The sequence below is a fragment of the Panulirus ornatus genome, chromosome 5, assembly GCF_036320965.1.
Source record: "Panulirus ornatus isolate Po-2019 chromosome 5, ASM3632096v1, whole genome shotgun sequence".
Lineage (NCBI taxonomy): Eukaryota > Metazoa > Arthropoda > Malacostraca > Decapoda > Palinuridae > Panulirus > Panulirus ornatus.
The window spans coordinates 27014423-27041770 of NC_092228.1; the positions used below are offsets into that span (position 1 = coordinate 27014423).

At 41.5% G+C, this 27348-nt stretch overlaps 1 protein-coding gene across 21 annotated transcripts in view; it reads right to left on the reverse strand.

Moving 5' to 3' along the window:
- Positions 1–836: 836 nt before the first annotated feature.
- The window catches only part of LOC139748637 (uncharacterized), a 615583-nt gene continuing 589071 nt past the window's right edge, over positions 837–27348 (reverse strand). For all 21 annotated transcript variants that reach the window (XM_071661860.1, XM_071661846.1, XM_071661861.1 and 18 more), the window contains 3 exons: positions 17643–17815; positions 15638–15857; positions 837–3215 (listed from right to left, as the gene is read on the reverse strand). In XM_071661860.1, the coding sequence (XP_071517961.1) occupies positions 3144–3215; positions 15638–15857; positions 17643–17815 (465 nt within the window). In that variant the 3' untranslated portion in view covers positions 837–3143. The remainder of the gene's footprint in view (positions 3216–15637; positions 15858–17642; positions 17816–27348) is intronic.

The window sequence follows — 27348 nt, forward strand, 5'->3', positions numbered from 1 at the left end:
AGCGCATCAGTGGTTGTCAAATTGCACTCCTCTGACCCAGCCAGCTGTCCTTTCTTTCTGCCTCACCCACATGTGGACTGCAGGTATTCTGTCCACAAACATACAATCTCTTCTTGTCACACATAACATTTGACAACACTCAAATCAAGCAGCTCATTATTTGCACCTACATTTTCCTGTGGTGAGAGCTATGTGCTAACTCTGCCCTTGGCAAAATGGCAGGAGCAATAGATAGTAGTAGTAGTAGTAGAAGGTAAGAACATTTACGTAGGAGCATTATGTTGATACATTAGGTAAAAGTTGCAGGAAGGAACATTCGGCAGAAGAATTGGGTAGCATTAGTCAGTAGGAAAATTAGGTAGAAGCCTCTGCAAACAATGTATTAGAGTTGTCCTGTGCCAGTGGCCTGTTGAGGGTGAGGCACTAAAGGATAAGAATTGGCACTGGAGTTCACTAGCTATGGAGACTCTAATGCCATGGCCATCCCCCCTGAGGGATTTCCATAAGAAAACAGGCATCAGATATATAAATAGATACACTGTGGTGATAAGTGAGTACCTGGGACCCAAATGTTAAGGAATGTTTGTACTATTAACATGTGTAAGTGAAGGACATATACAGAAAATGAAAGCATCAGACACTGACCGACCAGGTGTCACGTCTCAGTGGTTACTAACCAGACACTGACTGACCAGGTGTCACTTCTCGGTGGTTACTAACCAGTAAACATTAACTTAAACATCAATCCCTTCTTTGCACAAAATCCTGATACAAATTATGGAGCCAAGAAAGGAACTGCATACAGTTGGATTTAAGAGGTTCTAATATAAAAGTAATTATTTTCTTATTTACTTTTTAATACCACAGTGGTTTTGTATATTATTTATATTTTTTAATTACAATCCTGCCAGCAAGATTATGTGAATCAGAAATGTTTGGTCATTGGTCATTTTTAGTCAATAAGAGAGTTTTTTAAAATATACATGAAAAATACACCATTATAGAGACTATAAATCAGTGAAAAGTTTTGAGGCTCAATCAGATCACAAGTCACAAGTCTAAATCAAATTAAATTGGTACGATACTTTTTCAACATGAAAAAATCTTTGGGATTGGACTTGAAACAAAATACTCATGAAAAGATTTGGACTCCTTGTTCTGAACATTGAAATCCACCCCATCCCTATTTGAACTATTATAAAATCTATTAAGAAGTTAGCATTTCTTTATTATTCTTTAAAACCTAAATTTGAAAAAGGAAATAAATTCAACATTAATACAAGTGTAGTAACGTGGAGGAACATAGTTAATTTGACTTTTGGTAATCGTGCTCCACTTATCTGATTTTCACGTCCCAGGAATTGTTTGAGGACATGGTGGGATCCAATAAGTCTATTACTTTAACCTTATAAAGATCTGATCTGATTATAACTGAAAAACTAAATATCATGAGCCTAAATCTCTCGTCCAATAATAATTTCAAGTTTCTGGGCCATGGTATTAAATTTATGATACATCTATGATTTTGTTGGTTATGGAATGCTATAAGCAAGTTTGCTTCTGATGCATATGGCAGTTGACTACCAGCCAGTGAAGTCGTGGTTGTCACCTTCCGCTTTTTAAATAGTATAATCACAAACTATACAACTATATACAAATGTCAGCAGCCCTGGAGCACCGACTTAGCACAACCTCCTGCATGTTGGGATATGGCTACTATAATACAATTTTTCATACTTAAAAAAAAAAAAAAAAGCTTTACCACAAAAGGTGTGAGTATTTGAGGCATTATAAAATTATTGTTCCTACTAAAACATCATCAACATTCATTGCTTACTAGGTACCATTATATTCATTATCATCAACATTCATTGCTTACTACGTACCATTATACTCCTTATCAACATTCATTGTTTACTAGGTACCATTATACTCCTTTTAAGCTTACTCCCAATCCTTTTTATTTTTTTATTTTTTAATTTCTTAAGCAACCTGACAAAATGAGTCCACAGTCATGTAAATCATATATTAAAAAAAGATGAAAACCATATCAAAGGTTATGTAAACAAAGAAACCCAAACTGATGGTCTACAGGCCTGAAGGCCTAATTTAACATGTTTTATTAAAAAAATTCCTAAATCTAATATTGATTAACATTTCCTTAGTTGAAAATCGTTGGTCAATATGGAAAGTTTAAATGTACGGCAAATGAGCCGTAACATCTGTCAGCAGCTGAATAGCACTATCAGCTGGCAACTGAGAATCTGTTGAACAATTCTAATATTGAAACAATATTCACATGCAGAGTATTTGTATTGTCCTGTATCCTCAATGAAGCACCAATACAGCAATATACTGTAAAAAAAGATGATTCATTTATTCCACTGCACAAATGCATTTGTAAATATCAAATCCCCCCACCCCCCTCTCCCCATTATTTAATAATAATTTTTGAAAAAAGTTACACTTTATGAGGTATTTCAAAACATACCTCAAAAGGCAGTCCTAAACATTTCATTGCCATTAACTGAAACAACTGCATAAAAAACAGTGGAATTCAGTGAGTCATCGAAGTAAATAAAGATATCTTCAAGTGTGGACAAAACAGAATATTCTGTCATGTTTTGGTACACTGCAACTGATAAGCTAGGACTTGTGCTGATCCTGACAATGATCAATACATATTAGGACTTGTCTTGACCCTGACAGTGATCAATACAGCTGACTCTCTTAACATCACATGATATGGCACCTTTAAGGGCCAGATTTGCTCACATGCTCCTTTACGGCAGAAACATAGACTCACTTGGTTTTCAGCAGTATTAGGACATTTTCATCTATCCAGGGCTGGCCAAATGAACAGAGTGCCATCAAGCAGTGAGGCTGATGGTTGTACATCCTGCCAACAACAAGTTGGCAAGGGACGATTTCACAGCCAAAATGTAACATTTACATCCATAAGTTTCATACATAAATGTACAGCAACAACAAGAACTCTCACAGAACCATAATAAATATAAACACGGCTATGTCTATATGTACAAAACATGTCAAATAAAGGGACTTAGGTGATATCTGAGTTGAGTTGTGTACAAGGAACAGACCTGACATGAATCAAACATAATTTTTGGTAAATTTATGCATTATTTTCCACATTGTTCTTCAAATGCAGCCATCAGGTCACTCTGTCGATTCATGTCTATTTGACCCGCCATCTGAAAGAAAAAAAAATAATTTACAATGAAACAAATATGCTGATGTGAATGAATATGATGAGGTGCCTGACGACTGGAAGAATGCAGTGCCACTGAATAAAGGCAACAGAAACAGACGTGTTTTCAAACTTCAGAGGCACAAGTTTGTTAGTATTCCTGGGAAATCATATGGGAGGGTATTGATTGAGAGGCAAAAGAAGAAAGATCATGAGAGGCAAGTGTTTTGGGAGCAGCTGAGTGAGTGTGTCAGTAGTTTTGATGCACGAGACCAGGTTATAGTGATGGGTGATTTGAATGCAAAGGTGAGTAATGTGGCAGTTGAGGAAATAATTCAAGTACATGGGGTGTTCAGTGTTGTAAATGGAAATGGTGAAGAGCTTGAAGATTTATGTGCTGAAAAAGGACTGGTGATTGGGAATACCTGGCTTAAAAAGAGATAAGTATATGTATGTAAGTAGGAGAGATTGCCAGAGAGCGTTATTGGATTACGTGTTAATTGATAGACGCATGAGAGACTTTTGGATGTTAATGTGCTGAGAGGTGCAACTGGAGGGATGTCTGATCACTATCTTGTGGAGGCGAAGGTGAAGATTTTTAGAGGTTTTCAGAAAAGAAGAGAGAATGTTGGGGTGAAAAGAGTGGTGAGAGTAAGTGAGCTTGGGAAGGAGACTTGTGTGAGGAAGTACCAGGAGAGACTGAGTACAGAATGGAAAAAGGTGAGAACAAAGGAGGTAAGGGGAGTGGGGGAGGAATGGGATGTATTTAGGGAAGCAGATGGTATGCACAAAAGATGCTTGTGGCATGAGAAGCGTGGGAGGTGGGCAGATTAGAAAGGGTAGTGAGTGGTGGGATGAAGAAGTTAGATTATTAGTGAAAGAGAAGAGAGAGGCATTTGGGCGATTTTTGCAGGGAAATAATGCAAATGAGTGGGAGATGTATAAAAAAAAAAGAGGCAGCAGGTCAAGAGAAAGGTGCAAGAGGTGAAAAAGAGGGCAAATGAGAGTTGGAGTGGGAAGGTATCATTAAGTTTTAGGGAGAATAAAAAGATGTTTTGGAAAGAGGTAAATAAAGTGCGTAAGACAAGGGAACAAATGGGAACTTCAGTGAAGGGGTCTAATGGGAAGGTGAAAATAAGTACTGGTGATGTGAGAAGGAGATGGAGTGAGCATTTTGAAGGTTTGTTGAATGTGTTTGATGATAGAGTGGCAGATATAGGGTGTTTTGGTCGAGGTGGTGTGCAAAGTGAGAGAGTTAGGGAAAATGATTTGGTAAACAGAGAAGAGGTATTAAAAGCTTTGTGGAAGATGAAAGCCGGCAAGGCAGCGGGTTTGGATGGTTTGGCCGTGGAATTTATTAAAAAAGGGGGTGACTGTATTGTTGACTGGTTGGTAAGGTTATTCAATGTATGTATGATTCATGGTGAGGTGCCTGAGGATAGGCAGAATGCTTGCATAGTGCCACTGTACAAAAGCAAAGGGGATAAAAGTGGGTGCTCAAATTACAGAGGTATAAGTTTGTTGAGTATTCCTGGTAAATTATATGAGAGGGTATTGATTGAGAGGGTCAAGGCATGTACAGAGCATCAGATTGGGGAAGAGCAGTGTGGTTTCAGAAGTGGTAGAGGATGTGTGGATCAGGTGTTTGCTTTGAAGAATGTATGTGAGAAATACTTAGAAAAGCAAATGGATTTGTATGTAGCATTTATGGATCTGGAGAAGGCATATGATAAGAGTTGATAGAGATGCTCTGTGGAAAGTATTATGAATATATGGTGTGGGAGTTAAGTTGTTAGAAGCAGTGAAAAGTTTTTATCGAGGATGTAAGGCATGTGTATGTGTAGGGAAGAGAGGGAAGTGATTGGTTCTCAGTGAATGTAGGTTTGCGGCATGGGTATGTGATGTCTCCATGGTTGTTTAATTTGTTTATGGATGGGGTTGTTAGGGAGGTGAATGCAAGAGTTTTGGAAAGAGGGGCAAGTATGCAGTCTGTTGTGGATAAGAGAGCTTGGGAAGTGAGTCAGTTGTTGTTTGCTGATGATACAGCGCTGGTGGCTGATTCATGTGAGAAACTGCAGAAGCTGGTGACTGAGTTTGGTAAAGTGTGTGAAAGAAGAAAGCTGAGAGTAAATGTGAATAAGAGCAAGGTTATTAGGTACAGAAGGGTTGAGGGTCAAGTCAATTGGGAGGTAAGTTTGAATGGAGAAAAACAGGAGGAAGTGCAGTGTTTTAGATATCTGGGAGTGGATTTGGCAGTGGATGGAACCATGGAAGGAAGCGGAAATGAATCATAGGGTGGGGGAGGGGGTGAAAGTTCTGGGAGCGTTGAAGAATGTGTGGAAGTCAAGAACATTATCTCGGAAAGGAAAAATGGGTATGTTTGAAGGAATAGTGGTTCCAACAATGTTGTATGGTTGCAAGGCGTGGGCTATGGATAGAGTTGTGCGCAGGAGGGTGGATGTGCTGGAAATGAGATGTTTGAGGACAATATGTGGTGTGAGGTGGTTTGATCGAGTAAGTAATAATAGGGTAAGAGAGATGTATGGTAATAAAAAGAGTGTGGTTGAGAGAGCAGAAGAGGGTGTTTTGAAATAGTTTGGTCACATGGAGAGAATGAGTGAGGAAAGATTGACAAAGAGGATATATGTGTTAGAGGTGGAGGGAACGAGCAGAAGTGGGAAACCAAATTGTAGGTGGAAAGATGGAGTGAAAAAGATTTTGAGTGATCGGGGCCTGAGCATGCAGGAGGGTGAAAGGCGTGCAAGGAATAGAGTGAGTTGGAACAATGTGGTATACCGGGGTTGGCGTGCTGTCAATGGATTGAACCAAGGCATGTGAAGCATCTGGGGTAAACCATGGAAAGTTCTGTGGGGCCGGGATGTGGAAAGGGAGCTGTGGTTTCGGTGCACTATTACATGACAGCTAGAGACTGAGTGTGAACAAATGTGGTCTTTGTTGTCTTTTCCTAGCGCTACCTCACACACATGAGGGGGGGGAGGGGGTTGTTATTTCATGTGTGGCGAGGTGGCAATGGGAATGAATAAAGGCAGACAGTGTGAATTATATACATGTGTATATATGTATATGTCTCTGTGTGTATATATATGTATACGTTGAGATGTATAGGTATGTATATTTGCGTGTGTGGACGTGTATGTATATACATGTGTGTGGGTGGGTTGGGCCACTCTTTTGTCTGTTTCCTTACGCTACCTCGCTAACACAGGAGACAGTGACAAAGCAAAATCATAAAAATAATAATTGATTGAGAGGGTAAAGGCATGTACAGAACATCAGATTGGGGAAGAGCAGTGTGGTTTCAGATGTGGTAGAGGATGTGTGGATTAGGTGTTTGCTTTAAAAAAATGTCTGCCAGAAATACTACGGAAAAAGGATGGATTTGTATGTAACATTTACGGATGTGGAGAACTCATACAATTGGGTTGATAGAGATGCTTTGTGGAAAGTTTTATCAGGAGTGTAAGGCATGTGTGCAAAAAGAGAGACAGGAGGAGACCCATGCCTTGCATCCATACAACATCGCTGGGACTAACATACTCTCAAACATACCTATCATTACCCTGTCTGATAATGATCTCTCTTTCTACATATTCCTTACAGCTCCCACAGCTTTCACCCTCTAACCCACTCTCTGACTCCCTTCCTTAACCATGGTTCTATTCACTGCAGTCCTGGGTATCTAAAACACTTCAATTCCTCTCCCCTTTCACCATGATCCCTCCATCTCTGACATGCATATCATCTTCATCAATCTTTCCTCACTCATTCTCTCCACATGTCCAAACCATTTCAACACACCCTCTTCTGCTCTCTCAACCACACGCTTCTTATTACCAAGTCTGTATTACCTTTTCATTACTTGCTTTATCAAACCACCTCAACCACACATTTCACTTCCAATACATTCAACCTCCTCAGCACAAACCTATCTATAGTCTATGCCTCGCATCCATATAATATTGTTGGGACTACTACTCCCTAAAACATACCCATTTTTGCTCTCCCAGATAACATTCTCTCTTTCCATACATTCTTCATCATTCCCAGAACCTTTGCCTCCAACCCACTCTATTACTCACTTCCATGGTTCCATTCGCTGCTTAGTCCACTCCCAGATATCTAAAACACTTCACTTCCTCCTATTATTCCATTCAAAATCGCACCCAACTCAACTTGTCCCTTAATCCTGCTGAACCTAATAACCTTGCTCTTATTCACATTTACTCTCAACTTTCTCCTTTCACACACTTTTCCAAACTCAGTCACCAACTTCTGCAGTTTCTCACGTGAATCTGCCACCAGTGCTGTACCATCAGCAAACAAATGACTCACTTCCCTGGCCCTCTCATTCCCCCACAAACTGCATACTCACCCTTCTCTCCAAGAATTTCTCATTTACCTCCCTAGCTACCCCATTCATGAACAAATTCAACAACCAGGAGGACATAATACACCATTTGCCACATACCAACCCACACATGGAACCATTCACTCCCCTCTCTACCTACTCGTTATGAACACAAGCCTTACACCCTTGATAAAAACTTCTCACTGCTTCTAAAAGCTTTCCTCCCACACCATATGTTCTTACGACTTTCCATATAGCATCTTTATCAACCCCATCGCATGCTTTCTCCAGATTCATAAATGCTTCATACAAATCTATGCCTTCTCCCTCTCAATCAATACCCTGCCATACAACTTATCAGGTACATTCAACAAACTTATGCCTCAGTAGTTTGAACATTCACCTTTATCCCCTTTGCCTTAGTACAATGGCACTATGCATACACTCCACCAATCCTCAGCACTTCACCATGATCCATACATACAATGAATATCCTTACCAACCAATCAAATCACAGTCACCCACTTTTCTTAATAAATTCAATAACAGTACCATCCACTCCAGTTGCCTTATCACATTTCATTTTCCACAAGGCTTTCACCACTTCTTCTCTCTTCACCAAACCACTCTCCACGACCCCTCTACTTTGCACCCCACCCCAACCAAAACACCCTTCATCTGCCACTCTTATCATTAAACACATTCAGCAATCCTTCAAAATACTCACTCAATCTCTTCTCCACTTTATCACTACCTGTTATCACTTTCCCTTTTGCCCCCTTCACCGATGTTCCCATTTGTTCTCTTGTCTTTTGCACATTGTCCACCTCTTTCCTAAACATATTTTTCTTCCCCCTAAAGTTTACTGATGCTCTGTCAACCTAACTCTCATTTGCCCTCTTTTTCAACACCTGCATCTTCCTCTTGATCTCCTGCCGCTTTCTCTTATGCATCTCCCAATCATTTGCACATCTTCCCTGTAGGTACTGTCCCATTGTTTCTCTTTTCTCTTTCACTAGCAACTTTACTTCATCCCATCTCTACCTTTCTAATCTGTCCATCTTCCATCTTTCATAAGCCACATGCATCTCTTGCACATGCCATTACTGCTTCCCTAATTACTTCCCATTCCTCACTCACTCCACTTGCTTCATTTACTCTCACCTTTTGCCATTCTACACTCAACCTCTGCTAGTATCTCTTTACATAAGCCTCCTTTCCAGGCTCACTTACTCTCACCACTCTCTTCTCTATGACAGTTTCTTCTCTTTTTCGAAAACATCTACATATCTTCACCTTCGCCTCCATAAGATAAATGATCAGACATCGCAACAGCTGTCCCTCTCAGCACATTTACATCCAAAAGTTTCTCTTTTACACACCATTCAATTAATATTTATTTACATATTCATTTATTTTGCTTTGTCGCTGTCTCCCGCATTAGCGAGGTAACACAAGGAAACAGACGAAAGAATGGCACAACCCACCCACATACACATGTATATACATACACGTCCACACATGCAAATATACATACCTATACGTCTCAATGAATACATATATATACACACACAGACATACACATATGTACATAATTCATACTGTCTGCCTTTATTCATTCCCATCGCCACCCAGCCACACATGAAATAACAACCCCCTTCCCCCTCATGTGCGCAAGGTAGCGCTAGGAAAAGACAACAAACACCACATTCGTTCACACTCAGTCTCTAGCTATCATGTAATAATGCACCGAAACCACAGCTCCCTTTCCACATCCAGGCTCTACAGAACTTTCCATGGTTTACCCCAGATGCTTCAAATGCCCTGGTTCAACCCATTGACAGCACATCGACCCCAGTATACCACATAGTTCCAATTCACTCTATTCCTTGCACGCCTTTCACCCTCCTGCATGTTCAGGCCCCAATCACTCAAAATCTTTTTCACTCCATCTTTCCACCTCCAATTTGGTTTCCCACTTCTGCTCGTTCCCTCCACCTCTAACACATATATCCTCTTGGTCGATCTTTCCTCACTCATTCCTGTCACAATCGTGCCCCACAGGAAAAACAGCATCACTATCCCATGCTTCAGTGAGGTAGCACCAGGAATACAGACAAAAAAGGCCACATTTGTTCACACTGAGTCTCTAGCTGTCATGTGTAATGCACTGAAGCCACAGTTCCCTAACCACATCCAGGCCCCACAGACCTTTCCATGGTTTACCCCAGATGTTTCACATGCCCTGGTTCAGTCTATTGATAACCCATCGACCCCAGTATACCACATCATTCAAATTCACTCTGTTCCTTGCACACCTCACCCTCCTGTATGTTCAGGCCTCAAACACTCAAAATCTTTTTCACCCTATCCTTCTGCCTCCAATTTGGTCTACCCCTCCACCTCTGACACATATATCCTTTTTGTCAACCTTTTGTCACTCATTTTCTCCAAGTGTCCAAACCATTTCATCACACCCTCTTCTGCTCTCTCAACCACACACTTTTTATTTCCACACATATTCCCTGCAGGTTGTAGAAGGTGAAAAAGAGGGACAGGAGCAGGCTGCTGGGAATCCTCCCTTCCTGTATTACTTTCCAAAAGAAACAGACCAAAGAGCCAGGAGAGGATTTTTCTCTATAAGGCTCTGTCATCTGTTCTTGACACTACCTCTCTTACTTGGGAAATGGCAAACATGTACGAGAAAAAACAGACAGACAGATAGAGAGATATCATATACATCCAATTCACTTGATCATCATTTCCCATGTCAGCGAGGTAGTGTCAGGAAAAAGACAAAGAATGGCCCATCCTCTGACATATAACATTAATAAAAAGGCCTTGATTAGGGCATTTAGTTCCCCGTACCATCACATAAATCACATTATTAACTTTAAAAAAGTGTTTTTGTGGGGTTAATAGATTTGCTTAAAAACCTCAGGATGAGGACTATTTCTTATGCTGAAATTAAATTTGGGGTTGTGTGATTGCTAGTTTCGTGTTTAATATCTGTCACCTTGTTGAAGCATTGTGAGATGTTTTCCTTGATTATTTCAAATATAGAAGTGTTTCATTCTGTCATATTCAAATTTTAAAACTAAAAGTTTATCCCTGGGGATAGGGGTGAAAGAATACTTCCCACGTATTCCTCGCGTGTCGTAGAAAGCGACTAGAGGGGACGGGAGCGGGGGGCCAGAAATCCTCCCCTCCTTGTATTAACTTTCTAAAATGGGAAACAGAAGAAGGAGTCACGCGGGGAGTGCTCATCCTCCTCGAAGGCTCAGAGTGGGGTGCCTAAATGTGTGTGGATGTAACCAAGATGTGAAAAAAGGAGAGATAGGTAGTATGTTTGAGGAAAGGAACTTGGATGTTTTGGCTCTGAGTGAAACGAAGCTCAAGGGTAAAGGGGAAGAGTGGTTTGGGAATGTCTGGGGAGTAAAGTCAGGGGTTAGTGAGAGGACAAGAGCAAGGGAAGGAGTAGCAATACTCCTGAAACAGGAGTTGTGGGAGTATGTGATAGAATGTAAGAAAGTAAATTCTCGATTAATATGGGTAAAACTGAAAGTTGATGGAGAGAGGTGGGTGATTATTGGTGCATATGCACCTGGGCATGAGAAGAAAGATCATGAGAGGCAAGTGTTTTGGGAGCAGCTGAATGAGTGTGTTAGTGGTTTTGATGCACGAGACCGGGTTATAGTGATGGGTGATTTGAATGCAAAGGTGAGTAATGTGGCAGTTGAGGGAATAATTGGTATACATGGGGTGTTCAGTGTTGTAAATGGAAATGGTGAAGAGCTTGTAGATTTATGTGCTGAAAAAGGACTGATGATTGGGAATACCTGGTTTAAAAAGCGAGATATACATAAGTATACTTATGTAAGTAGGAGAGATGGCCAGAGAGCGTTATTGGATTATGTGTTAATTGACAGGCGTGCGAAAGAGAGACTTTTGGATGTTAATGTGCTGAGAGGTGCAACTGGAGGGATGTCTGATCATTATCTTGTGGAGGCTAAGGTGAAGATTTGTATGGGTTTTCAGAAAAGAAGAGTGAATGTTGGGGTGAAGAGGGTGGTGAGAGTAAGTGAGCTTGGGAAGGAGACCTGTGTGAGGAAGTACCAGGAGAGACTGAGTACAGAATGGAAAAAGGTGAGAACAATGGAAGTAAGGGGAGTGGGGGAGGAATGGGATGTATTTAGGGAATCAGTGATGGATTGCGCAAAAGATGCTTGTGGCATGAGAAGAGTGGGAGGTGGGTTGATTAGAAAGGGTAGTGAGTGGTGGGATGAAGAAGTAAGAGTATTAGTGAAAGAGAAGAGAGAGGCATTTGGACGATTTTTGCAGGGAAAAAATGAAATTGAGTGGGAGATGTATAAAAGAAAGAGACAGGAGGTCAAGAGAAAGGTGCAAGAGGTGAAAAAAAGGGCAAATGAGAGTTGGGGTGAGAGAGTATCATTAAATTTTAGGGAGAATAAAAAGATGTTCTGGAAGGAGGTAAATAAAGTGCGTAAGACAAGGGAGCAAATGGGAACTTCAGTGAAGGGCGCAAATGGGGAGGTGATAACAAGTAGTGGTGATGTGAGAAGGAGATGGAGTGAGTATTTTGAAGGTTTGTTGAATGTGTTTGATGATAGAGTGGCAGGTATAGGGTGTTTTGGTCGAGGTGGTGTGCAAAGTGAGAGGGTTAGGGAAAATGATTTGGTAAACAGAGAAGAGGTAGTGAAAGCTTTGCGGAAGATGAAAGCCGGCAAGGCAGCAGGTTTGGATGGTATTGCAGTGGAATTTATTAAAAAAGGGGGTGACTGTATTGTTGACTGGTTGGTAAGGTTATTTAATGTATGTATGATTCATGGTGAGGTGCCTGAGGATTGGCGGAATGCGTGCATAGTGCCATTGTACAAAGGCAAAGGGGATAAGAGTGAGTGCTCAAATTACAGAGGTATAAGTTTGTTGAGTATTCCTGGTAAATTATATGGGAGGGTATTGATTGAGAGGGTGAAGGCATGTACAGAGCATCAGATTGGGGAAGAGCAGTGTGGTTTCAGAAGTGGTAGAGGATGTGTGGATCAGGTGTTTGCTTTGAAGAATGTATGTGAGAAATACTTAGAAAAACAAATGGATTTGTATGTAGCATTTATGGATCTGGAGAAGGCATATGATAGAGTTGATAGAGATGCTCTGTGGAAGGTATTAAGAATATATGGTGTGGGAGGAAAGTTGTTAGAAGCAGTGAAAAGTTTTTATCGAGGATGTAAGGCATGTGTACGTGTAGGAAGAGAGGAAAGTGATTGGTTCTCAGTGAATGTAGGTTTGCGGCAGGGGTGTGTGATGTCTCCATGGTTGTTTAATTTGTTTATGGATGGGGTTGTTAGGGAGGTAAATGCAAGAGTTTTGGAAAGAGGGGCAAGTATGAAGTCTGTTGGGGATGAGAGAGCTTGGGAAGTGAGTCAGTTGTTGTTCGCTGATGATACAGCGCTGGTGGCTGATTCATGTGAGAAACTGCAGAAGCTGGTGACTGAGTTTGGTAAAGTGTGTGGAAGAAGAAAGTTAAGAGTGAATGTGAATAAGAGCAAGGTTATTAGGTACAGTAGGGTTGAGGGTCAAGTCAATTGGGAGGTGAGTTTGAATGGAGAAAAACTGGAGGAAGTGAAGTGTTTTAGATATCTGGGAGCGGATCTGGCAGCGGATGGAACCATGGAAGCGGCAGTGGATCATAGGGTGGGGGAGGGGGCGAAAATTCTGGGGGCCTTGAAGAATGTGTGGAAGTCGAGAACATTATCTCGGAAAGCAAAAATGGGTATGTTTGAAGGAATAGTGGTTCCAACAATGTTGTATGGTTGCGAGGCGTGGGCTATGGATAGAGTTGTGCGCAGGAGGATGGATGTGCTGGAAATGAGATGTTTGAGGACAATGTGTGGTGTGAGGTGGTTTGATCGAGTGAGTAACGTAGTAACGTAAGGGCAAGAGAGATGTGTGGAAATAAAAAGAGCGTGGTTGAGAGAGCAGAAGAGGGTGTTTTGAAGTGGTTTGGGCACATGGAGAGAATGAGTGAGGAAAGATTGACCAAGAGGATATATGTGTCGGAGGTGGAGGGAACGAGGAGAAGAGGGAGACCAAATTGGAGGTGGAAAGATGGAGTGAAAAAGATTTTGTGTGATCGGGGCCTGAACATGCAGGAGGGTGAAAGGAGGGCAAGGAATAGAGTGAATTGGAGCGATGTGGTATACCGGGGTTGACGTGCTGTCAGTGGATTAAATCAAGGCATGTGAAGCGTCTGGGGTAAACCATGGAAAGCTGTGTAGGTATGTATATTTGCGTGTGTGGACTTATGTATATACATGTGTATGGGGGGGGGGGGCCATTTCTTTCGTCTGTTTCCTTGCGCTACCTCGCAAACGCGGGAGACAGCGACAAAGTATAATAAAAAATAAATAAACCATCTCAGCTAATATAAAAAATAATGAAGTCAAGCTGAGGGGTCAGATTGGTGACAAGGTGCATTAATGCACAGGCTTAAGTCTAATTCAACATTATGATTATTAATGTGAAAGAAATCTGTGTTCAAATAGTCAAACCAATAATGGGTAAAAACAATCGGTCAGTAACCATTAGAATATCCATGGATAATATTATTTTTCAAGGTTGAATCAAGACCTCACATGCATTCATTACTATATTATGTTATGTACTATGTGCTAAATCAGAGCCTACCAGAACCAGCTAAGCCTTATACCTTACTCCACAGTTTACCCCGACAACTTCATTTGCCTTGTTCCAGCCCAGTAACAGCATGCTGTCCCCCTACATACCACATGGATAAAATGTAGTGTATTCCAAGAACACTTCTCATCCTCCTGAAAGTTCAAAGCTTCTCTCCATCCTACCATCTACAACTTAGAACCCTCCTCTCCCTTGTACCTTTCACAAACAGATCCTTTAAATTCATCATTCCTTAACCATATATCTAAACCACTTCAGTATGTATAGTTGGCTTTCTTGGTCATACTGCACTCACTCCAAGACCTTTCTCTGACCATGTCATTCCTTAAATAATCAAACTGCCTCACTCCATGTACAGCCCTAAGGCATTTCACTTCTATGTCCAACTTCTCCCTTTTGTTTGGTGTTCATGGCCCAAGACTCCTATCTGTATAATACTGTCAGGGTGACTGTATCTTCATTCCACACGCTCAGTGATGCACCCAAAACTAAGTTCCCTCTTCTATCCTCTTACTTAATTAAGCCTCTATGGTTCCAGTCACTGCCACATCCACCCCCAGGTACCTGAAGCACTCCACTTCCTCCCCATTCAATCTTGCAATCAAACCATCCTTCTTGATCACCCTTCACCCTACTCCATTTCAATGCCTTACTCCTGTTTATGTAAACTCTCAACTTTCTCTTTCCAAACACTTCCAAGTTCTCTTACCAGATTCTGAAGTTCCTTCCTGCAGTCATCAGAGCTGTCATACACAAACACCAACTGATTCACATATCACATCCCGGACTTCCAGCATATCAATAAAGTACCCCTCGCTCAACAACCCACATATTTAGCTCCTCACCTCCCCATTAATAAACAAACATCAATGGTGACACTATGCATCCTTGATGACGAGCCATCTTCACCAGGTGCCACTCACCATCCTCTCTTCCTACTTGCACATATGCCAAACTCTCCCAGTAAAAACTTATTGCATCTAATAACTTTCCATGTTCGCCCTGCATTCTTAGTACCTTCCATAAGACCTCTCTGTTGCATGCTTCCTTCAGATCCATAAATGCCCCAAGCAGTTCATTCGTCTCTCAAAATATTTCTGATACAAATTCTTCAAATCAAATACCTGGTCCACAAAACCTCTACCTCTCCTGAAGGAACACTGCTCCTCCCCAGTCAGATGTCCTGTGCATGCCACCAACTTCCAATCACCAGTCTCAGGGTACACTCAAAAGACTTACACTTCTTTAATGTTAGCATTCACTTTTGTCCTCCAAACCATTATACAAAAGAAAAATCTAAAATAATTTCTTCAGGATCCCCACAACAGTTTCTGACTCACCGCTTCCCTTCGTCTTCGCTCCTGTTCTCTAAGCTTTTGTCGGTCACGGTCACTAAGCTTTGCATTGTCGTGTGATGATGTAGGTGTGGAAGGGGGATGAGAGCTTGGAGGGCCTGCAGGTGTTGCCAACTGAGGGTGAGGGGATGTTGATGCAGTCAGAGGAGTGGCTACTTTGGGACCAGAGGCTGGTCGTTCTCGTATCGTGACTGGTTCTCGTCTGCTGTGAAAAGAAAGATCAAATTACTGAATAATCCTTAAACAAGTTTGAATATGCAAATAAGCAGAAAAATATACAAGCATTTCGAAATACACAAACCCATGTAAAGCATATAAACAATCATGCATTCAATGAAAATAAGGAGAGTACAATCAGAAAAGTGCAAGTAGCAGCAAGACAAGCCATTCTTAGACACACAGAGGAAATGATAATGGACTTTAATTATAAGATCCACTCATTGAGGATTGCTATAGATAATAGAGAACTGCAGCTACATTAATTCCTTGTACGCATGACACACAAGAGCCTCCTTCACAAACATATCAAGGAGTACAATTGAGGCAACAGATGAACCATCATTGATTGATGCTCTAATTCTTAACGGGAAATGGGAAACAGAAAACAAGGTCTAATGCCCAGTTGTGAAAATTAATCAAGCTGTACTTCAATTTAGCATAAAGACTGAAAACAAATGAAATATGAGAAGAAACTAACCCTCTAGACAAGGTACCATACCAGCACCTTTACACAGATAAACATATTCTTTGGGAATACTGGGAAAGTAATTTCCACATGGCTGTGAACAGGGAACAGTGGTTTCATTGCAATAAACAGGGCAGCTAGAGAATGGATGAGAGCAAATGTGGTCTTTCTTTGTCTGATCCTGACACTACCTTGCTAATGTAGGAAACTGTGATCAAGTATGAAGGAAAAGAAACCACAATACGTGTATAACAGGTGGAAGTTGTTAGGTAGCCACTGATCAAGCAGGTCTATTATTGTCACTACCTACAGGGGTATCGGAAGGGTTAGTGACAGCTGTTCAGTAAGCCAGCACTTCAGTGGTTGTCAAGTTGCACTCCTTACGAAGGTAGCTGTCTTTTCTTTCTGCCTCAACCATGTAAGGACAGTTGGCATTCCGTTCACAAATATGCAATCCCTTTTTGTCACACATAACACTTGACAACACTTAACTCATAATTCGTTTTTCATAGATTGGAATACCAACTGGGAGCACTGGGTAAAAGTAAAAGGTTGGAACATAAAGTAGGAACATTTGGTAAAGCCAGTCGGTACGAATATAAGGTAGAAGTCTCTGAAAACACTGTTAGTGTTGCCATGTAGCTCCATATAAATTTCTTCCATCCCTTCCCACCTTTTTCTTTTATATGACCCTTTTGTGTGAGTATTGAGTGTAATTATATGTCCCCTTTAACTTATAGTTCGTTGCATAGTGATTTATGAAAAGAGTTCCAGATTTCTCTTTGACCTCATCCACAATATTTCACAAAATTCTGTCCCTCTCTCGTAATTTTAGTGTTCCATTTCTAACATTTTTCAAAAGTGGTTAGGCTGCTGTGTCAACTTGATCTTCTCCATACTGCTCTTTTCTTTAACTGACTATGTTGTACCTTAACTCTTGCCTCTGTTATGGCCTCCCTCTTCTTTCATCCACTGATACCAGTTTACAGACTTCTTCAGACTTCACAGAACCTCATGTAACACTGTTCATACACTTATGCATCTCTTAATATCTCAGATGCCCATTCATTTAGGGAACTCCCTAAAGGAGTTTGTCATGGCAAAAGTGTATCCATAACTCCAGTGCCACTTCTTAGCCTTTAGTACCTCACCTGTAATAGGCAATTGGCACATGCAAATTTCAGGTACACAAACAGTGTCTACCTGATGTACAGTAAAATACCAAGCTAGCTCCAACTTCTTCAGTCAACAATGGAAAAGAGAGAAGTACGCTTACAATTTTACACAATTACAAAAATTACTAACCTTTGTTGTACTTCCTGAGTAGCTCTTGCTTCCTTAGCTTGTTCCATAGCCTTCTCCAGTGCCTCTTCCTCCATGCGTGCACGTTCTCTTTCAGCTTCTTGTCTCGCTCTTTCCTTTTCTACTTGCTCTTTTTGTTGCCTTCTCTGCTCTTGTTGTTCAATAATCTGACGTTGCTGTTGAAAAAATACAACCATATTTATGCGTGTAATGCACCTGTGTCTGTATATGGATGTGTAACTACTTACAACTTTCCTCCACATATTGGTTGCTCATTTAATGTTATTTTGCTCTATCTATCTACCTACCTGATGCCAATTCCTTTTGGGAACTCCCTCAGGGGGGTTGGCCGCAGCTCTTCTAAAAGATCTTCCATTAACTGTTGAACTCCAAAGCAACTTCTTAAGACTTTAGTGCTAGCCCTTAACAGGCCATTAGTAGTATATTGTGCTTTCAGAGGCTCCTACTTAATGTTCCTACTACCTACTTCTACCTAAAATGTTTACCTAATATTCTTAACCAACATACCAACATATGTATTCTACCTAATACTCCAAGGTAATGCTCCTACCTACTACTACCTATTGTTTCTACTAAGTATTCCTGTCTAATATTCCTACCTACTATTCACTGCTCCTACCATTTTACCAAAAGACAGGGTTAGCATATGACGCTCACGAAAGGAAAATCTAGTTCTGAATAATGAGCTGTATGAGTTAAGCATCGTCAAATGTCATGTCTGACAAGGAAAGATTGTATGTATGTAGACAGAATGCCATCAGTCCATTCCCTAGCCAGAATGCCAATAGTTCATGTATAGGTGAGCAGAAAGAAAAGACAGCTACCAGGGATAATGCACACAACCCCAACCGAAATGCCCTAAATCTGCCACTTTATCATCGAACACATTCTAAAGACCTTCAAAATACTCACTCCATCATTACCTGATATCACTTCCCCTCTTCACTATTGTTCCCATCTGTTCTCTCGTTCTTCTTATTAACCTCCTTCCAAAACATCTTTTAATCCTTCCTAAAGTTTAATGATACAATCTCATCCTCACTCTCATTTGCCTCTCTTTCCCAACCCTTGCACCTTCCTCTTGATGTCCTGCACCTTTCTCTTATACATCTCCCAGTCCAAACATCTCTCTTTTCTCTTTCACCAGCAACTTTACTTCTTCATCCCATCGCCCACCACCCTTTCTAATCAGCCCACCTCCCACCTTTCTCATGCTACATGCATCTCTTGCACATGTCATCACTGCTTCCCTAAATACATCCCATTCCTCACCAACTCCCCTTACTTCATTTGCTCTCACCTGCCATTCCATATTCTACACTGAATCCCTCCTGGTATTTCTTCACACAAGTCTCACTTTCAAATCTTGCTTACTCTCACCACTCTCTTCTCCCCAACATTTTCTCTTTCTTTTTGAAAACCTCAACAAATCTTCACCTTCATCTCCACAAGATAGTGATCAGACATTCCTTCAGCTGCCCCTCTCAGCATATGTGCATCTAAAGGTCTCTCTTTTATGCTTTTATATGCCTATCAACTAACACGTAATCTAATAATGCCCTCTGACCATCTCTCCTACTCATATATGTATACCAGGTATTCCCAATCACCAGGCTGTTTTCAGCACACAACTCCACATGCTCTCTACCATTTCCATTCACAAAACTGAATAGCCCATGTACACTCAATTGCCACATTACTTACCTTCGCATTTTAATCACCCATCACTAATAACTGGTCTCGTGCATAATAACTGCTGACAAACTCACTCAGCTACTCCTAAAACACTTGCTTCTCATGACCTTTCTTGTCATGACCAGGTGCATAAGCACCAATAATCACCCATCTCTCTCCACTCACTTTCAGTCTTACCCATATCAATCAAGAATTTACTTTCTTACACTTTATTACACACTCCCACAACTCCTGCTTCAGGAGTAATACTACTCCTTCCTTAGCTCTTGTCCTCTAATGAACCCCTGACTTTACTCCCAAGACCCTTTACCCTTGAGCTTCATTTCACTCAGTCAGAACATCCAGGTTTCTTTCCTCAAAATATACAACCTATCTCTCCTCTCTTCTCATTTCGGTTACATCCACACACATTCAGACACCCCAAACTGAGCCTTCAAGGAGAATGAGCACTCCCAGCTTGACTTTCTTCTTCTATTTCCTCTTTTAGAAATTCAAAGTACTAGAAAGGGAGAAGTCGCAGCCCCTGGCACATACTCCTTCTATGAAATGCAGGGAATACAGAGGGAGAATTCTTTCTCCCCTACCTCATGTATAATTATTTTTTTACTACTATACCTGTTAAGGGTTGTTTGGGCAGTGAATGCAAGAGAGGGGCAAGTATGCAGTCTGTTGTAGATGAGAGGGCTTGGGAAGTGAGTCAGTTGTTCGCTGATGATACAGCACTGGTGGCTGATTCGGGTGAGAAACTGCAGAAGCTGGTGACTGAGTTTGGTAAAGTGTGTGAAAGAAGAAAGCTGAAGGTAAATGTGAATAAGAGCAAGGTTAATAGGTTCAGTAGGGTTGAGGCACAAGTAAACTGGGAGTTAAGTTTGAATGGCAAAAAATTGGAGGAAGTGAAGTGTTTTAGATATCTGGGAGTGGATTTGGCAGAGGATGGAACCATGGAAGCAGAAGTGGGTCACAGGGTAGTGGAGGGGGAGAAGCTTCTGGGAGTGTTGAAGAATGTTTGGAAGGTGAAAACGTTATCTCGGAGAGCAAAAATGGGTATGTTTGAAGGAATAGTGGTTCCAACAATGTTATATGGTTGTGAGGCATGGGCTATTGATAGGGTTGTGCAGAAGAGGGTGAATTTGTTGGAAATAAGATGTTTGAGGACAATATGTGGTGTGAGGTGGTTTGATCGAGTAAGTAATGAAAGGGTAAGAGAGATGTGTGGTAATAAAATGAGTGTGGTTGAGAGAGCAGAAGAAGGTGTATTGACATGATTTGGTCACACCGAGAGAATGAGTGAGGAAAGATTGACAAAGAAAATATATATGTCAGAGGTGGAGGGAACGAGGAGAAGTGGGAGACCAAATTGGAGGTGGAAGGATGGAGTGAAAAAGATTTTGAGAGATTGGGGCCTGAACATACAGGAGGGTGAAAGGCCCGCAAGGAATAGAGTAAATTGGAACGATGTGGTATACCAGGGTCGACGTGCTGTCAGTGGGTTGAACCAGGGGATGTGAAGCATCTGGGGTAAACCATGGAGAGTTTTGTGGGGCCTGGATGTGGAAAGGGAGCTGTGGTTTCAGTGCATTACACATGACAGCTAGAGACTGAGTGGGAACAAATGTGGCCTTTTGTCCTTTTCTAGCACTACCTCGCGGGAGGGAGGGGGGATGCTATTTCATGTGTGGCAGGGTGGTGACGGGAATGAAAAATGCAGCAAGTATGAATTACGTGTATGTGTATGTATATATATATATATATATATATATATATATATATATATATATATATATATATATATATATATATATATATATGTATATATATATACCTTAAAATGTATAGGTATGTATACGTGTGTGTGTGTGTGTGTGTGTGTGTGTGGACATGTATGTATATACATGTGTATGTGGGTGGGTTGGGCCATTCTTTCATCTGTTTCCTTGAGATACCTCATTAACGCGGGAGACAGCAACAAAGTATAATAAAATAAATATAATAATCACTAATGAATATAATAAATCACCTAATCACTGTCTCCCATGTCAGCGAGGTAGTGCCAGGTAACAGACAAAGAATGGCCCATCGACTCATACATATACACACACACACACACACACACACACACAAACATATATATATTGGTATATATAAATTGGTATACATGGGGTGTTCAGTGTTGTAAATGGAAATGGTGAAGAGCTTGTAGATTTATGTGCTGAAAAAGGACTGGTGATTGGGAATACCTTGTTTAAAAAGTGAGATATACATAAGTATACGTAAGTAAGTAGGAGAGATGGCCAGAGAGCATTATTGGATTACGTGTTAATTGACAGGCGCGCGAAAGAGAGACTTTTGGATGTTAATGTGCTGAGAGCTGCAACTGGAGGGATGTCTGATCATTATCTTGTGGAGGCAAAGGTGAAGATTTGTAGGGGTTTTCAGAAAAGAAGAGAGAATGTTGGGATGAAGAGAGCGGTGAGAGTAAGTGAGCTTGGGAAGAAGACTTGTGTGAGGACGTACCAGGAGAGAATGAGTACAGAATGGAAAAAGGTGAGAACAAAGGAGGTAAGGGGAGTGGGGGAGGAATGGGATGTATTTAGGGAAGCAGTGATGGCTTGCGCAAAAGATGCTTGTGGCATGAGAAGCGTGGGAGGTGGGTTGATTAGAAGGGGTAGTGAGTGGTGGGATGAAGAAGTAAGATTATCAGTGAAAGAGAAGAGAGAGGCATTTGGACGATTCTTGCAGGGAAAAGATGCAAATGAGTGGGAGATGTATAAAAGAAAGAGGCAGCAGGTCAAGAGAAAGGTGCAAGAGGTGAAAAAGAGGTCAAATGAAAGTTGGGGTGACAGAGTATCATTAAATTTTGGGGAGAATAAAAAGATGTTTTGGAAGGAGGTAAATATAGTGCGTAAGACGAGGGAGCAAATGGGAACTTCAGTGAAGGGGCTAATGGGGAGGTGATAACAAGTAGTGGTGATGTGAGGAGATGGAGTGAGTATTTTGAAGGTTTGTTGAATGTGTTTGATGATAGAGTGGCAGATATAGGGTGTTTTGGTTGAGGTGGTGTGCAAAGTGAGAGGGTTAGGGAAAATGATTTGGTAAACAGAGAAGAGGTAGTAAGAGATTTGCAGAAGATGAAAGCCAGCAAGGCAGCAGGTTTGGATGGTACTGCAGTGGAATTTATTAAAAAAGGGGGTGACTGTATTGTTGACTGGTTGGTAAGGTTATTTAATGTATGTATGATTCATGGTGAGGTGCCTGAGGATTGACGGAATGCTTGCATAGCGCCATTGTACAAAGTCAAAGGGGATAAGAATGAGTGCTCAAATTACAGAGGTATAAGTTTGTTGAGTATTCCTGGGAAATTATATGGGAGGGTATTGATTGAGAGGGTGAAGGCATGTACAGAGCATCAGATTGGGGAAGAGCAGTGTGGTTTCAGAAGTGGTAAAGTATGTGTGGGTCAGGTGTTTGCTTTCAAGAATGTATGCGAGAAATACTTAGAAAAGCAAATGGATTTTTATGTAGCATTTATGGATCTGGAGAAGGCATATGATAGAGTTGATAGAGATGCTCTGTGGAAGGTATTAAGAATATATGGTGCGGGAGGCAAGTTGTTAGAAGCAGCGAAAAGATTTTGTCGAGGATGTAAGGAATGTGTACGTGTAGGAAGAGAGGAAAGTGATTGGTTCTCAGTGAATGTAGGTTTGTGGCAGGGGTGAGTGATGTCTCCATGGTATTTTAATTTGTTTATCAATGGGGCTGTTAGGGATGTGAATGCAAGAGTTTTGGAAAGAGGGGCAAGTATGCAATCTGTTGGGGATGAGAGAGCTTGGGAAGTGAGTCAGTTGTTGTTCGCTGATGATACAGCGCTGGTGGCTGATTTATGTGAGAAACTGCAGAAGCTGGTGACTGAGTTTGGTAAAGTGTGTGAAAGAAGAAAGTTAAGAGTAAATGTGAACAAGATCAAGGTTATTAGGTACAGTAGGGTTGAGGGTCAAGTCAACTGGGAGGTAAGTTTGAATGGAGAAAAACTGGAGGAAGTGCAGTGTTTTAGATATCTGGGTGTGGACCTGGCAGCGGATGGAACCATGGAAGCGGAAGTGAATCATAGGGTGGGGGAGGGGGCGAAAATTCTGGGAGCCTTGAAGAATGTTTGGAAGTCGAGATATTATCTCGGAAAGCAAAAATGGGTATGTATGAAGGAATAGTGGTTCCAACAATGTTGTATGGCTGCGAGGCGTGGGCTATGGATAGAGTTGTGCGCAGGAGGGTGGATGTGCTGGATATGAGATGTTTGAGGATAATATGTGGTGTGAGGTGGTTTGATCGAGTAAGTAATGTAAGGGTAACAGAGATGTGTGGAAATAAAAAGAGTGTGGTTGAGAGAGCAGAAGAGGGTGCTTTGAAATGGCTTGGTCACATGGAGAGAATGAGTGAGGAAAGATTGACCAAGAGGATATATGTGTTAGAGGGGAGGGAACGAGAAGTGGGAGACCAAATTGGAGGTGGAAAGATGGAGTGAAAAAGATTTACAGTGATTGGGGCTTGAACATGCAGGAGGCTGAAAGGAGGGCAAGGAATAGAGTGAATTGGAATGATGTGGTATACCGGGGTCGACATGCTGTCAATGGATTGAACCAGGGCATGTGAAGCATCTGGGGTAAACCATGGAAAGTTCTGTGGGGCCTGGATGTGGAAAGGGAGCTGTGGTTTTGGTGCATTATTACATGACAGCTAGAGACTGAGTGTGAACAAATGGGGCCTTTGTTGTCCTTTCCTAGCGCTACCTAGGAGGAAGTGAAGTATTTTAGATATCTCAGTCAAACCCATCATACCTTTCCTCCAGGTACATCAATGCCACACATAAATCCCTCTCTCTCTCCTGGTATATTCCACACACATATTTCACAACTAACACCTGGTCCAAATATCCTCTACAAATCCAAGGCCAAAGTGCACTCCCGTCTGATAGTGTGCATGCCACCACCCTCCCAATTACCACTTCCCCATGCATCTTACCAGAAAGACTCAACAGACCTATCCCAATGCATCTTAGGTATTCATTCTCCCCCCCTCCCCCTTGCCTTTATATCATACAAGTATACAAGCATTCTGCTAGTCCTCAGACACCTCATCTCAAGATATATATTTATTTTATTTTATCATTTATTTTGCTTTGTCACTGTCTCCCGAGTTAGCGAGGTAGCACAAGGAAACAGAAGAAAAAATAGCCCAACCCACCCACATACACATGTATATACATACATGTCCACACACGCAAATATACATACCTATACATCTCAATGTACACATATATATACATATATACACATGTACATAATTCATACTGTCTGCCTTTATTTATTCCCATCGCCACCTCGCCACACATGGAATAACATCCCCTTCCCCCCTCATGTGTGCGAGGTAGCGCTAGGAAAAGACAACAAAGGCCCCATTCGTTCACACTCAGTCTCTAGCTATCATGTAATAATGCCCGGAACCGCAGCTCCCTTTCCACATCCAGGCCCCACACAACTTTCCATGGTTTACCCCAGACGCTTCACATGCCCTGATTCAATCCACTGACAGCACGTCGATCCCGGTATACCACATCAATCCAATTCACTCTATTCCTTGCCCTCCTTTCACCCTCTTGCATATTAAGGCCCCGATCACTCAAAATCTTTTTCACTCCATCTTTCCACCTCCAATTTGGTCTCCCACTTCTCCTCCTTTCCTCCACCTCGGACACATATATCCTCTTGGTCAATCTTTCCTCACTCATTCTCTCCATGTGACCAAACCATTTCAAAGCACCCTCTTCTGCTCTCTCAACCACACTCTTTTTATTTCCACACATCTCTCTTACCCTTACATTACTTACTCGATCAAACCACCTCACACCACATATTGTCCTCAAACATCTCATTTCCAGCACATCCATCCTCCTGCGCACAACTCTATCCATAGCCCACGCCTCGCAACCATACAACATTGTTGGAACCACTATTCCTTCAAACATACCCATTTTTGCTTTCCGAGATAATGTTCTCTACTTCCACACATTCTTCAAGGCTCCCAGAATCTTTGCCCCCTCCCCTACCCTTTAATTCACTTCCACTTCCATGGTTCCATCCTCTGCCAGATCCACTCCCAGATATCTAAAACACTTTACTTCCTCCAGTTTTTCTCCATTCAAACTTACCTCCCAACTGACTTGACCCTCAACCCTACTGTACCTAATAACCTTGCTCTTATTCACATTTACTCTTTAACTTTCTTCTTTCACACACTTTACCAAACTTAGTCACCAGCTTCTGCAGTTTCTCACATGAATCAGCCACCAGCGCTGTATCATCAGCGAACAACAACTGACTCACTTCCCAAGCTCTCTCATCCCCAACAGACTTCATACTTGCCCCTCTTTCCAAAACTCTTGCATTCACCTCCCTAACAACCCCATCCATAAACAAATTAAACAACCATGGAGACATCACAAACCACTGACGCAAACCTACATTCACTGAGAACCAATCACTTTCCTCTCTTCCTACACATACACATGCCTTACATCCTCGATAAAAACTTTTCACTGCTTCTAACAACTTGCCTCCCACACCATATATTCTTAGTACCTTCCACAGAGCATCTCTATCAACTCTATCATATGCCTTCTCCAGATCCATAAATGCTACATACAAATCCATTTGCTTTTCTAAGTATTTCTCATATATTCTTCAAAGCAAACACCTGATCCATACATCCTCTACCACTTCTGAAACCACACTGCTCTTCCCCAATCTGATGCTCTCTACATGCCTTCACCCTCTCAATCAATACCCTCCCATATAATTTACCAGGAATACTCAACAAACTTATACCTCTGTAATTTGAGCACTCACTCTTATCCCCTTTGCCTTTGTACAATGGCACTATGCACGCATTTCGCCAATCCTCAGGCACCTCACCATGAATCATACATACATTAAATAACCTTACCAACCAGTCAACAATACAGTCACCCCCTTTTTTAGTAAATTCCACTGCAATACCATCCAAACCTACTTCCTTGCCAGCTTTCATCTTCTGCAAAGCTTTTACTACCTCTTCTCTGTTTACCAAATCATTTTCCCTAACCCTCTCACTTTGCACACCACCTCGACCAAAACAACCTATATCTGCCACTCTGTCATCCAACACATTCAACAAACCTTCAAAATACTCACTCCATCTTCTCACATCACTACTACTTGTTATCACCTCCCTATTAGCCCCCTTCACTGAAGTTCCCATTTGCTTCCTTGTCTTACGCACTTTATTTACCTCCTTCCAAAACATCTTTTTATTCTCCCTAAAATTTCATGATACTCTCTCACTTCAACTCTCATTTGCCCTCTTTTTCACCTCTTGCACCTTTCTCTTGACCTCCTGCCTCTTTCTTTTATACATCTCCCACTCATTTGCATCTTTTCCCTGCAAAAATCATCCAAATGCCTCTCTCTTCTCTTTCACTCATAATCTTACTTCTTCATCCCACCACTCACTACCCTTTCTAATCAACCCACCTCCCACGCTTCTCATGCCACAAGCATCTTTTGCGCAAGCCATCACTGCTTCCCTAAATACATCCCATTCCTCCACCACTCCCCTTACCTCCTTTGTTCTCACCTTTTTCCATTCTGTACTCATTCTCTCCTGGTACTTCCTCACGCAAGTGTCCTTCCCAAGCTCACTTACTCTCACCACCCTCTTCACTCCAACATTCTCTCTTCTTTTCTGAAAACCCATACAAATCTTCACCTTCGCCTCCACAAGATAATGATCAGACATCCCTCCAGTTGCAGCTCTCAGCAAATTAACATCCAAAAGTCTCTCTTTCGCGCGCCTGTCAATTAACACGTAATCCAATAACGCTCTCTGGCCATCTCTCCGACTTACATACGTATACATATATATATATATATATGTATATCCCTGGGGATAGGGGAGAAAGAAT